Genomic DNA, 13,795 nt, shown 5'->3' with positions numbered 1-13,795 from the left:
AGTTTTTCATTCAAATAACAATGTATTTTATATGCCTGTCTCCTCTCTCATACCAGGTGTCATGTCTTTTCAAACACGCTTCACAATCTGCTTTCTATATCTTGATATTCCCATAATGAAGAAATTCTAGTGCTAAGGCACATTGACAACAGTGTGACAGGAGTAGAAAGTTTGTGTACATTTGTCACATTAGGCAAAGTGGAGGTAGGAGAGGAAAAATGCGTAGTTTATTTTGTTCAACCATGCAGGCAAGTGATTTTTATCATTTTTCCTTGGGTATGGAGGGCACTCCCCTGATTTCCTTGGGAATGCGCCCATGACCTCATAAAACTTACTATTTTTACATTCAGTGAATTTTAAAGTATCCTAAATTCACCTTCCGGCTTTCAAATTATCCTTGCTGGTTTAAAATTATGCCCTTGAGTATTATGTTGAGAAATAGGAAGATAGTTATCCATTATTACTTACAGAATTCATGTTGTGGGTGTTTATAGGCAGATAACATGCATTAAGATCCTTTTGTGTCATGTGGTGGCGATCGTTCCTATCCAGCAGAGGCATGATTTTTTCTTTTTCACTGCAGAAATGTTGAGAGGTGTCACCAGGACACAAAAGTCCTTGATGCTATCCATGTGATTGTTTGTTAGGTTGAGCTCAGCCTGAGCATCATATTTAGAGTCTGTCTGTCTTGCTTCTGCTATTCTAATGCAGTGAAAAGTTTCAGGGCTTTTTCTGTGTTTCTTACCCTTTGCACCTGAAACCTTCCTTTGCACATTGTACTGTTGCACAGATCTTCCTGGAATTTACCACTTTTCTGAAGTTATCTTGGGTAAGAGCAGACTATTTAGATTAACTCTAGATATGCACAAACTTTAGGGCTACTTACAAAAGCTATTGTGCTCTTTTTGTTTCTCTAAATAACATATAATGTCATTGTGATGGACACGCTCCCTTCAGTTTAATTTAGGCACATGCTTGAATTCATGGTTCTCCTGGATTTATGGTATCACTTTTAATGCCACTTTTCTTACAATGTAATTTAATCAGTCATGAATATAACCCTCCAGCCTTGACATATAAAATGGTGTGTATGTGCTTAATAACCGAAAAATGAAAAACTTTGAAAAATATCAAGATTTGTTTGCTTACATGTGAAGAGACTGTAAATAGACAATTTGGTCACTATACTTTCTTCAAATGAACAGGAGCTAAGTAACTGTGAATCTGTCTACTGCAGAAACATGATTAAAGATAACAACGAAATTATTCCACTAATGGGCAAGAAAACAAATCCGTCTGGTATTCCCCCTTCAAACCAACAAGAGAAAAAGCCGACTGAAAGCACTCCCACAAAGAAAAGGTAGGCCTTTAGCTCAGTCTAGAACACTGAAACTCCCTGTTTTATCTCCTTTAGTAGATATTTGCACTGAAATATCACTAATATCTTTAGTCATGCTGCATGTATGAATGAGAGAGACCTAATGAACACAAGGCACCTTCAGAAAAACGTATGCTGTTTAGAAGCAGAGTATCCTGGTTAAGTAGATATATGACGTGTTTATCCTAATGGGACAAATAGTTAACCCCAGTCCTAGAGACATCAGACTGATGCACTGGTCTTTTGTGTCTTGTATCAGCCGGGCTTTCTGCATCCACTCTATATACCTGTATAAGCTTACAAGAATGTGGTCTAATGATGGTCAGTGTTTCAATAGAAGGTACAGTGATCTTTTTAAAGAGATCACGTGGCAGGGTACAGCAGGTTTTGTGTAGGAGATGCTGGCCTGAAAAAAGGGAGTAGTTTCAAACTTAGCCTCACATGGGAATGTGACAGATTATGGAGAGGCAGAGGTGAATTAAAAATGAGGGCTGGGAAAGCAAGAGGCTTGAAAAATCCCATCACAAACAGAAACCTGAATTCACTCGATTTTTCAACATTCTGATTAACAAGACTTCTTCATTATTTCGTTTTATAAAATACTCACTTTCATTCATAATTAATGCTAGAGAATTAATATAAGGATTAAGGGTTTGTATTTAATATGAATGGGGAAATATGAGCAGTAATTCATCCCTGATACTATGCTATTGAAGTCAACTAAGTTACTGTAGCGTGAGGATGAATTTTCATTCATAAACTTTTCACTCTGTGGCTAATTACTAGCTATTATGGCAATTTTTGAAACTCTGAAGGCCTAAGCAATTGTGGCTGTTCTGACATTTATAATTCTTAATAATCAGAGGAGTCACTTTCCGCAGAAATGGTGTCATTAGTTATTTGAGACCCACTCTGCCTGGGTGGTCCGATTTGTCTTCCTGTCATTAGGTTCAAAAAGAGAAGCTCTTTGGTTGTGTAAGGGGGAGAGGAGGTGTCTGAACAGCTCACAATACACCTACTACTTCAAAAAGGGGCAATTCCATGAAAGATTGTGTAGTTATAACAAATACTGGCAAACACTACCCCTTTAATTACTTAAGCTCATATCTCCCATTCAGTTTTGTGGCATCAGTAACAGTAACCTTGGGGTTTTTCCCACCTCTCAACCAAGAGCTCAGGGTGTGGCCCACAACATTCCTGTAATATAAGGAAGGAAGATCACGTGAATTTTAATGCAGAGGCTTAACACGTTCTATTAATTATATGTTTCTATGCTGCTGTACTTCTGTTGCTTCAAAATGCTTCTTTCTACTTTGCCACGAAGCAGCTAGTGCACCTCCACGGGTGGCATTTCTCACTTGACAAAATGTATTGGCAACATGCACTTTCTGAAAAGACAATGACGTCCCCTTCTTGAAGGTCCTGGTATTTGGGTGGACTAACAGTATATAATTAAGTACAGGAAAACCGACAGGCAGGCTGGGAGGAGTGCTGCCAGCGTTGTCAGAGACCGATTATGCTTGTGGGCAGTCTTCCTGAGAGTGTGCACCATGGCCACGTAAGCACTTGGGCATTTGTTGGCAACTGTCCACCTGCTTTGCATGGTGACTTTTGTGGGTTTTTTTTATCCCCATGGTATCCCCAAATAACCCACATGCCAGGATAGGTTAGGTATGTCAGCCTCCAAAACAGGACCCACTTCATAGCTGCTGTACATCTGTTGGTCGCCAAAATCTTCAGCACGAACACACCATTGTTGAGACAGGGCAGGTGATACGGTCTGGTAAAGCCTAGAGTGTGGCATTTATGTCTTTCTGAAGGTTCACTGTGGTCTCCAACAGCTGCATGCCTGTTGGGACAGCTCCTGCACATCATGGTCAAGAAGTGCAAAAAAAGCAGGATGAACCCATGTTTCTTCCACTCCTTAGTCTCTGCCACGTCCAGACCCCAGTGAAACAGCAGTGATGTACAGCAGCTGTGAATCTGGCAAATGAGGCGTAAGTGATGGCAATGGTCCTCTTTCTGTCTAGTTTTTTCCTGAACTCTGAGGAGTACCTCCTGAGTAATTTGAGGGACACAGTCCTGCTAACCAGAAGTGGTATTTTACTCGCTGCCTGCTTTGAATACGTTCACAGGCACATCTCAAATGTTAAAAGGTCATATAAGTTTAAACAACTACACACACTGAATTAACACTTGGATCACCAAGCCGTTGGAAAATGAGATGAACTAGAGCCATTAAATCATGATATTTTTAGCAGATATCAACAGGTTGTTCAGTAGTGTCCTAATAATATACTGCATTGTAGCATCAGTATATGTACTTTAATTCAACAGGATTCTTTGGGGAACATGCAGTTAAAAAAAAAGAAGAAATACCCTATGGACTAAACTATAAGTATTAGCTGAATTGGAACTTTTTCCAGGTTACTACTGGAACATTTTAGAAATGTAAGACAGTTTCTGAACAATAGCCCATGTCGGAGTCGCTACATCCACCACTGAAACTCCTCTGTCTTTGGTGAAACGTAGCAATGTAGCAATACCAAGCCATTGATTTTGCCTCTCAACTCTGCAGGCTTTTAAAGGGTGAAATCTTCCTATTCTCATGTTCCCTTTTCTGTGTTGTTCCAAATTTCCTTTATTTTCTCTAGAAATAATTATTTGTTATTATAAATAACAAGGAGCGAGCAGTGACTCATCTCCAGAGAAGGGCTAGCGAACGGCTGCGGTGCCCACAGGTCAACCAGCGAAATGGGCTGCTGGATCCCCCAGTGCAGAGCAAGGGCCGGGGGCTGGTGGTGGTCTCTGGCACTCGAACGCACAAATATAAATATAATTAATTATTTATAGGGAAAAGAAATCGTTAAATGTCAGGTGCTGACTGGCAAGATTACACATTCACTCCTGGATGGTGGAAATGCCCGATGTTGTTTAACACGTGATCTTTCAAATTTTCTGACTTAATGGTTATCACTGCTGATGGGTTTGAAATGATCCATCCTGATGGCTCCTGGCTGGAGAAACAGGGACTAGAATGCAGTGGATTAAAAAGCAGTGCATGTGTGTGTAGGCATACATGTGTGGCTGTTCAATAAATGTCTGGTGTTGCATTTAGCTATTTGCTCAGAAGTTGGTTGCAGGGCTGTTTTTAGGCTGCTGGGGTAGCTGCTTAGACACGTCAGGATCTGATGCAGTGTGTCCTTAAAATATCTTGGGATCTTTTGCCCATCTGCCAGCATGAAAGTGCTGGGCACAGTGTTGGAGGTTGGGATGCCCCAGGGAAAAGTAGATAAGCCTCCGTTCCAGCATCCTGTTAGGTATAATGCCAGAAAATATAAATTATCAACCTTGTCCTAGGCACGTACATGTAGTGTTTTACTTATTTGATGGTTGAGCTTGCTTTTTTTACTAATATTTCTAAATGCACTGTGTTTAACAGTTCACACTTTTTTCTGGAGATTGATGGTTTTGAAAGCAATGCAACTCCAAATAATACATCTCCCCCTGTGTTTTCAAAACCAATGGATTCAAATATTCGTCCATGGTAAGTTATAGATGCATATGCAATAGTCATACTGCAAATATATCTGTTTTCTTTTCAGCAGCTACTCCTTGTTTCTCCTTAGACTTCAGAGCTAAAATTTCACATGGCTTTTCTTAGCTTGTGGTCACTTCAAAGACAGAACTCCATTGACTTATCTTTGAGTTTATCTACTGCTGTCACTTACACTGAATAAATCAGGCCTCAGATTTGAATAAATTTAAAATCAGTATTGTCTTTTTTTTTAATCTTAGCCTCTTATTTATGATACATTAGGACAAACTCCACGCACTCATTTGTGTATTTTCTACTGCAGGAAGACCACAACTTAATTTAGCAAGCCCTATTTCCATCTGTGTGCTGACATCCTCTCTCTGTTGCTCATTAACAATCAAATAACACGAAGATGCTGAGTCTGAAATATTTAAAGGCAGCCATTTATGCTGAATGAATAGAGAAAAATTATGACTGGGAAGAATGCTCTTAATTTTTAAAAATGTGTGAGGTACTAAGCCAATAATTATGAATATGGGAAATAGTTATCAAATCTAGCATGAGCCCAGAATGGCCAAGTGTTTTTGTGTCTGATGGATGTCTGGTCAGCTTTACAGAATTAGCTGACAGTTTTATTTTGGTTTCAGAGGAGAGGTATCCAAATTTCTCCCTCTTGTTCAGGGACAGACCTGCACAAGACACACAGATGCTTTGTCACCAGATTCCTCACAGTTTTCTGCAGAGAAGTGATGGACTGAATAAGAATGGACTCTGAGCTACCAGCTTTATTTCAAAGGGAAGGGAATATCTGCAGAGCAATGCTGAATCCTTGCATTGCTGAATCCTTGCATTACTGAATCTTTGCATTACTGTCCATACATCTGTTTTGTCGATAACTAATAGTTCAGGTTCCCTATGTTATTAACCTGAGGTAGTTCATCAAATCTGAACCTTTCAGAAAACAAAAATACAAGTAAGAAAAATTATAATAAATTAATTGTTAAGGCAGATCTGCTTTTAGGAATGTCTGGAAATTATGTACAACAATTACAAAATACCGGTGGCATTAAAATCCTTTAAATTCATTACCTAAATATGTATTTAGGGCCCAGTCCTCCATTTCTTTTAGCTGAAGCTTCCATTCAAGTCAGCTGCAAAATGCTCGCGTTGCCTACAGTGTGCTGTGTAGTAAATCTTTAGGTAAATCACTTTCATTGTGTACTTGCAACCCACACATGGTTACTGATTTAGCTCTTGCTTTGTGGCAGATGATAAAGTATGTGAAAAGGAAGAATGTAAGCTTCAAGCATTCTGCATAAAAAGCAGTGAACGTTAAAAAAAAAAGAAAAACCTTCCCACAGTTTCAGGATCTGTAATGAAATAGCATAATAAAACACAAAACAGGTTGCTTTCCTCATGATTTTTTAAATATAATAAAACCCCGTGGGTCTCTTCATTTTTACCACTCACTTTAAAATTCACCAGGGAGAAAAAAATGATCAGATTAAACAGCACAATGTCAGATTAGACTAATTTCAGCTCTGTTGTAGATACTGCTTCCTAGTATTGACTGATTCTTCCTGCAGTTTGCTAAAATGTCTTCCAGTATCTTCCTGACTGAGCACTTAGGCTTTTCTGTTTTCTACAGTGCGTCTGGAAATGGGGAAGATATGGATTCCCCACAGTCTCTTCAGGATGATGCGACTGAATATAGCCCTAATGTAGACAGTTGTTGGTGAGTGGAGACACGAAGTATCTCTTAGAATATTTTCAATGGATTGAGTCTATGATAGGGTAGATATTACCTATTTTGCCTGCCATGTTTTAGAAATAAGGTCATATGTGTGCCTGCATTTCTGATTCTTCGATAATTAAATTTTGAAATAAACAACTCTTACCTCTGCTTTTCTCAGATTTAATTTTTAGTATGAGGATTCTTCATATATAATGTCCATTTCCTAGGTGACAACACAGGACCTAAACACCATGCTCAACTAGACATGAGCAAATTCTCAAAAATCAGTATTGTTTAGCAACAATACAATGCATTCCTCCTCCAAAAGCAAACTCTTGTAAGACAAAATATTTATTTTAGAGGTGAGGTATTGCCCTCTATTTCAATCAGTATTAAGAAATATCTGTTAGCTTGATGGAATCAACAAAACCTACTGGCTTAACATTTCTAGTAATCCTGGTAGTTGATTTCACTGGGAAGGGAAGAGAGATAGGTAATGTATGAAGGAGAGGCTTCCAAACGAAATCAGCTAGAGTATTTCTGATTGGGGGGGAAATATTAAATCATTCTTATTCCAGAATAATACCGGATCAGGAAAGCTGTGTAAGAAGATGTGAGGTTAAAAATTATCTTTTGCTGTGAGTGGGATGGGTGCGGCTGGAGTGCAGCATCAGGGAACTCAGGCACTGAAGTCAGCGAGTTGTGGACAGATCAAAGAAGCAGAGAACTATTTCTTACTCTTTGTTTTAGAAGAATGGATAAACTGGAAAAAAATGCAAAACAAAATACTTGAAAAAATGAACATTTTTATTATAAAACCCCTCTTAATAGCCACTTAGCTGCAAATAAGCAACCTGCAGAAACATTTTGAGAGATCCATGCCAAGATATATGTGGAAGCAGGGCAAGGATATATAGTCTGGGGCAATTAATTGTATTCCTTTTTCCTCTTACGTAGAAAATAAAATAAAGCACAGTACATTCAATCAGCAATTTCATTATTGTTTCTTATAATTCAGTGCTAACATATCACAGGGACCCGAGCAGACAAGTGCCCGGAAGAAGCTGAAAAGATACATATTTCGGGCAGTATCTGAGGGGAATATAGAAGAACTGCAATGTCTGCTTGCAGAGCTGAAGGAAAGATCAAGTGCATGTACAAACATGACTGCGCCAGGTAAGCTGTGGGGTTACCTGGAGGAAGATTGTTAGCTCTTCTGGCAGCACATGTGTAGTCTACAACTGGGAAATATGCAACAGCTACTTGCCTGTGGATTTGCAACCGCTTGTTTGCAATTTAATGTATGCCACATTTCCTATTTCTAAATGAAAGCTCAAGGTACACAATAAGCCACCTCCTTGCTGCCTCTGAGGCAGCACTGGAGAGTATTTGCTGCCTGTTTATGATACATGGAGCGTCCATTTGCGCTGTATTCCCATAGCCATACCTAAGCTAGCCTTCTGCAGCATGAGACTCAAAGCTGATGTCTCTATCCAAACTGCAGTCAAATTGCAGTACAGACAGGGCTTGTGATGTGTGCAGCGTGGTAGAACAGGCAGAGAAGTTAGGGAAGAATTCTGGGTCTGTCTGGAGTTACCATGGCAGTGGGATGTCCAAAAGAAAAACCAAGTGCATTGGCTACCTACCAAGTATACATAGCTCAAATACAAAGTGAATAGGATGGAGTAATTGTTTGGCAAATAATTTATATTCATATATATCCCTCAGGTTCCACCCCTAATAAACAAAAGATTAGAATTATTTTCTATCCACTTTAATAAATAATGATGGTCTCATCTCAAAATTCACTCTTGTAGATTATCTGATGAAAAAATTCACGGCGTCAGATACTGGTAAAACTTGTCTGATGAAAGCTCTGCTGAACATCAACCAAAACACAAATGAGATAGTGAATATGCTACTATCCTTTGCAGAAGAAAATGGTATTTTGGAGAGATTTATCAATGCAGCATACACAGAAGAGGCATATAAAGGTATTGCCATCTGATACCAATTTCAGGTATATGGTTAAATATACCGTCCCTAAAAGTAATGTTTTCTTCAAACATTCTAATGGTGGTTTAAATTCCTAAAACAACTTTTATTCATTACCGCTGGCGCTATCCATCGTGAAACATCATTTATGTTTCATAATGTGTTTAAGAGATTCAACCCTAAATACCCATGTCTGTTGTTTCAGGCCAGACAGCTCTAAATATTGCCATTGAAAGAAGACAATATGAAATAACTCAGAGCCTTATAGAAAAAGGAGCTGATGTCAATGCCCATGCCCAGGGTATTTTCTTTAATCCCAAACATAAGCATGAAGGCTTTTATTTTGGTAAGTGGAAATGCGATCTCTCTGGAAAAGTTAGGAGGGAATACCCAAACAATTAAGACAAAATTTGATTTTGAAGATTTTCTCCAAATGATGTTTTCATTCAAATTAAGCTTTTATAAAACAAGAGCTAAATTCAATACAATCAATACGTAAATGTGCTTTCAGACATGAAGATGCTTAACACAGTCACTCTTTTATAATTTGATTTGAGTGCTTGTAATAAACACGTGTTACATTTTATAATTTTGCAGGTGAAACTGCACTGGCGTTAGCTGCGTGTACCAATCAACCAGACATAACTCAACTGTTAATGGACAATACCAGGACTAATATTACTTCTCAGGATTCCAGAGGAAACAATATCCTCCATGCATTAGTTACTGTGGCAGAGGACTTTAAAACGCAGAATGACTTTGTAGTCAGAATGTATGACATGATTTTGTTGAAAAGTAAAGACAGAAATTTGGAAACAACAAAGAATAAGGAGGGTTTGACACCACTACAATTAGCTGCAAAAACTGGGAAATTAGAGGTGGGTATAATTTCTAAGAGAAATTAAATATGGAGAAAGAGTCAAGGCCAACTATGTACTCAGATGTTGGTGCTCTGACATGTAGTTTTCCGTGCTGGTTATGCTGCAGTATGCATCAATAGTATTTGGTAAGCTAATTTTGTTCAAAATACAAGCATTTCTATTGCAATGTTGCTTTTACCCTTCAAGGTTTCTCTCTAACAACCCCATCCTGTAAAAAATGCACGTGCTGTTTAAAAACAGCCTTGCAAACCCTTGTGTTGTACAGAAAATCTGCAGTTATTACAATACTACAGTTATACAATATACAATCTTTGAATAATTTCACAAAACTCACTAGATCGGCTCTGTTATGCTGCTGTAGAATTTGGCTCTCATAAAGCAACTGCTTGTGTTGTGATAAAGAATTGATAATGGGAAAATTTAGAAAGTAATTGATTAAGTTAAAGGAAAATATAATGTGAACACATGGAAAATTGTGCTTTCATCATTTAGAAAAATGTCTCTGACAGAAAATCTGGAGGCGTTAAAAATACTGTATTTATTTCCTAGATGTCTGTCATCTCTAACACTGCTTACTGAATAAAAGAATTACAATTACATTGAATTGCACTACTGTAGCAAATGTGATAGTTAAAAGGTAGGGGTTTTGGCAAGTACGTATGTATGCTTTCTCCTTTTGCATGAAGAACACATCTGCTTACAAATGACTCTGTTAATGTTTCAGATTCTGAAGTACATCCTGAGCAGAGAGATAAGAGATAAGCCTAACAGGAGCCTGTCAAGAAAATTCACGGACTGGGCTTACGGTCCTGTTCAGTCTTCTCTATATGATCTGACAGAACTAGATACCACCGCAGATAATTCAGTATTGGAAATTATTGTCTATAATACAAATATTGGTGTAAGTTACTTATTTCTAAAATATATATATATTTTCTAGCAGTACACTCATTTCAGATGCGTTAGCCTATACATTTGACTGAATTACTTGTAAAACAGTAAACAGTAATTTTTAGTTCTTAGTATTGTGTCAGCAGCAAGTTGAATTTTATACCTCTGTAGATTGTCAACTATAAGTGAATATGCATTCAGCTCCTGAAACACTGGCTAGACATTTTGGGACTGTTTTTTCTACATTCGAAGCATTAATTTGCCTCGCATAGGAACACAAATACAGCCCAGCTGGTCAGACCAAAACCAGTGTCCACGGAGTGGCTACTAGCAGCTGCCTAAGATAGTGCAGGAGAACAGGGCAAGCAAAGAGAAATACTTGACGAGAACACTCTGCCTAAAGTTATAAACTTAACAGGTATGTATTTTAGGCATTTGGGAAGGACCTTATCACAGAATGCTACCTCTCCAAAGCCAGAATTTTACATTTGCTAAATTCAAATACTGCCGTAAAACTTCCGTAGGAAGCAAGGCCAGAATTTCACATTACAGTTTTAGCTGAGACACACTTAAGCAGAGTATGGCAGGTGATCCCAGCATGAGTGGGAGTTGTCCCATTGTATCTTGTCGTGTTACCGTCTGACACATATCTTTGAGCATAGTGTGTTTGTACATCAGCAAGGAAAGATACCGAGTGAAATACACAAAATGCATGCCAGAAATTGTCGTTCAAATCTTAATTGTGGTTTGTTGTTTTTTTTTTTCTACAGAATCGTCATGAAATGCTGACTTTGGAGCCTCTGAATTCACTCCTGAGAATGAAATGGAAAAAGTTTGCACGACACATGTTTTTTATGTCATGTTGTTTTTATTTTCTATACAACGTAACACTAACGTTAGTTTCCTACCACAGGCCTAATGAAAATGAAGTGAGTACAGCAACTTAATCGTAGCAAATTTAAAATGCTAAACCAAAACCAGGTATGAGAATATCTGGCTGTAATGAGACCGGGTTCTCCCACATCAGGTCTTTGTATATGGAAGGAAGAGCAGCACTAATAGAGGAAATTTTCATGTTGTGAAAGTGACCCAAAATACAAATACATAATACAAAGACAGGTAGTTGAATTTCTGAAAGTGTGGGGAGAGTTTTTTGCTTTTAAGAAAGAACCTTCTAGCATTTCAAATATACACGTTAGGTGGCCAATTTTGTAAATCCACCATGAAGAAAACTGTCAGTGAAGGGGGGAATTTGGGTACTCAGATTGCTACATACAGGAGGCTTCCTGTTACTTTACCTTTTACCCTTCAGGTACGGAACTCAGTCATTCGTTTTGGACCTGTCTTACAGGCTCCACCTTATCCACTAGCTCTGACACGCGGTGTGGGATGGCTGCAGTTATCGGGACAGGTGATGGTTATGTTAGGAGCAATATTTTTAGCCATCAAAGAGGTAAGACTTTTTAATAACAAATACATAACAAAATACATAAAGAACATCTCTAGATTTATGACTATGCTGATGATGATCTTGGCAGTATATTTGGAATATATTTATGATATGTGTAATGTCTAAAAGTCTTTGGCACAATACATCACGTACTCAGAATGACCCTGGGTTTGAATATGACTGTATTGTTCTGTGAAACAAGTATGAGGTTCTTTTCCTTTCAAATTCTCAAGACAAAGATTTGATATTTATGCAATATTGATGTTGTCGCATTACTGGCTTTAAGGACGCTCTTGAATTAGACCTTGTAACAGAAAAAAAAACAGGGTATAATTTTTACCATATATTGTAAGTAATTAAAAACAGTAACTAACTGTTAGATTACGCCAGAGATGACAGGAATTTAAACTTTAAAGTTACAGCCCTATAAAAAAATCTTAATTCTAGAAAACATCAGTAGAATGATGCTTTTAGAAGACCAACTTCAATTAAATTATTTTGAAAAATCAATTTTGAGGCTTGCTTTCTCTTACTACCATTTCCGTATTATATATATGTGTCTACACAGAGTGTAGCCATCTTTCTGCTTAGGCCATCCGACCTGCACTCAATTCTCTCGGATGCGTGGTTCCACTTTGCATTGTAAGTCTGTCGTGCATATATTTTATATTATATATAAAACGCTTATCTATCTCGTGGTCACAGAGAATGTACTCCTGTAGCAGATACTCACTTTTTCTCTAGATTATCAGGTTTTAGAGGGATTGATGTAATCTTACATGCAGCTTTTCCATAAAACACACTAATGGTTACACGGGTCAGTAACAATACCAGAGGCTGATGTGTACAGACTGGATTTTTTTCCAGGTACAGTACTATCTTTAGCTTCTCCCACTGCTGTATCTATTTAGACCTGTACATAGAGAAATGTGTTTAACAAACCTGGTTAATAACCCAGATATAGTGTCACACTCCTTTCGACTCCTTCAGGAAGGAAAAATAGCATAATGCTGATTCAGCTGTCTGATGGGAGTATCCCATCAGCTGGCCTAGATAAAGCACAGATGATTCCCTCTTATTTCTAGCACATGATTTTAGGATCAATAAAAAGAGAGGTGGCTTAACTCTACCTTTCTTCCTCCTCCTCCTCCTACCACACTGATATCAATCTTGTGCTGCTGAGGATCTGGTCTATATCCTATCACACTTTTCCATAAATTCTATTAGTGTCTTTCTATTAGTGTCTTCCTTTGTTTATGGAGAATCTGTAATAATTCTAACAATTTGTTAAGCTAAAGTTTGAATTAAATGGCTTCAAAGATACTGTTAATAATTCTTAATGTTATTGTCAGCAAAATCTGCATTGACCAGCTGTTTTGGGGACATTAGCTCACTTAAAGTAAGCTTTAATGAATATAATCCCAATATGTTGATATACTACCTGTACTCATCCATTTACTGTAATGGTAATGTTCATAGGGGAGAAGAGAATGCAGTATGAAATTAGAATTGAAGCCTAAGAAGCAAAGAAGTCTTGTTTTCATATTTTTTGATTATGTTGTTGGTTTTGTGCTAGTAATTTCCTTTACATACATGTGTTTGTTTTTTAACAGTTTTATACAAGCTTTGCTTGTGATCTTCTCTGTCTTTTTGTACTTGTTTTCCTACAAAGAACACCTGGTGTGTCTTGTTTTGGCAATGGCCCTAGGATGGGCTAATATGCTCTATTTCACCAGAGGTTTCCAGTCCATGGGCATTTACAGTGTTATGATTCAAAAGGCAAGTTGGTTTTGTTTTGTTCTTCCTGCCTTGTTATGATGCTTGCTTACTAGGATACAATCTCAATCAAGCATTCTCAGCAATTTAGATGTATTTTATAGTTCATATTGAAATTTCTTATTTTCAGTTTATACATATTATTTCAGCA

The 13,795-nt window shown here is 37.8% G+C and overlaps 1 protein-coding gene across 1 annotated transcript in view; it reads left to right on the top strand.

Moving 5' to 3' along the window:
* The first annotated feature begins 1,241 nt into the window (after positions 1–1,241).
* The window catches only part of TRPV3 (transient receptor potential cation channel, subfamily V, member 3), a 16,346-nt gene continuing 3,792 nt past the window's right edge, over positions 1,242–13,795 (top strand). The window contains exons 1-12 of the mRNA XM_009882706.1: positions 1,242–1,360; positions 4,821–4,925; positions 6,565–6,651; positions 7,670–7,827; positions 8,469–8,645; positions 8,852–8,992; positions 9,244–9,524; positions 10,252–10,428; positions 11,189–11,347; positions 11,770–11,871; positions 12,437–12,510; positions 13,482–13,647. Of these exons, the coding sequence (XP_009881008.1) occupies positions 1,242–1,360; positions 4,821–4,925; positions 6,565–6,651; positions 7,670–7,827; positions 8,469–8,645; positions 8,852–8,992; positions 9,244–9,524; positions 10,252–10,428; positions 11,189–11,347; positions 11,770–11,871; positions 12,437–12,510; positions 13,482–13,647 (1,746 nt within the window). The remainder of the gene's footprint in view (positions 1,361–4,820; positions 4,926–6,564; positions 6,652–7,669; positions 7,828–8,468; positions 8,646–8,851; positions 8,993–9,243; positions 9,525–10,251; positions 10,429–11,188; positions 11,348–11,769; positions 11,872–12,436; positions 12,511–13,481; positions 13,648–13,795) is intronic.

Source organism: Charadrius vociferus, unplaced genomic scaffold (genome assembly GCF_000708025.1).
Source record: "Charadrius vociferus isolate BGI_N301 unplaced genomic scaffold, ASM70802v2 scaffold793, whole genome shotgun sequence".
NCBI classification, from domain to species: Eukaryota; Metazoa; Chordata; class Aves; order Charadriiformes; family Charadriidae; genus Charadrius; species Charadrius vociferus.
Note: the sequence above shows the minus strand (reverse complement) of the source record. Positions and strands in the feature narration are given on the sequence as shown.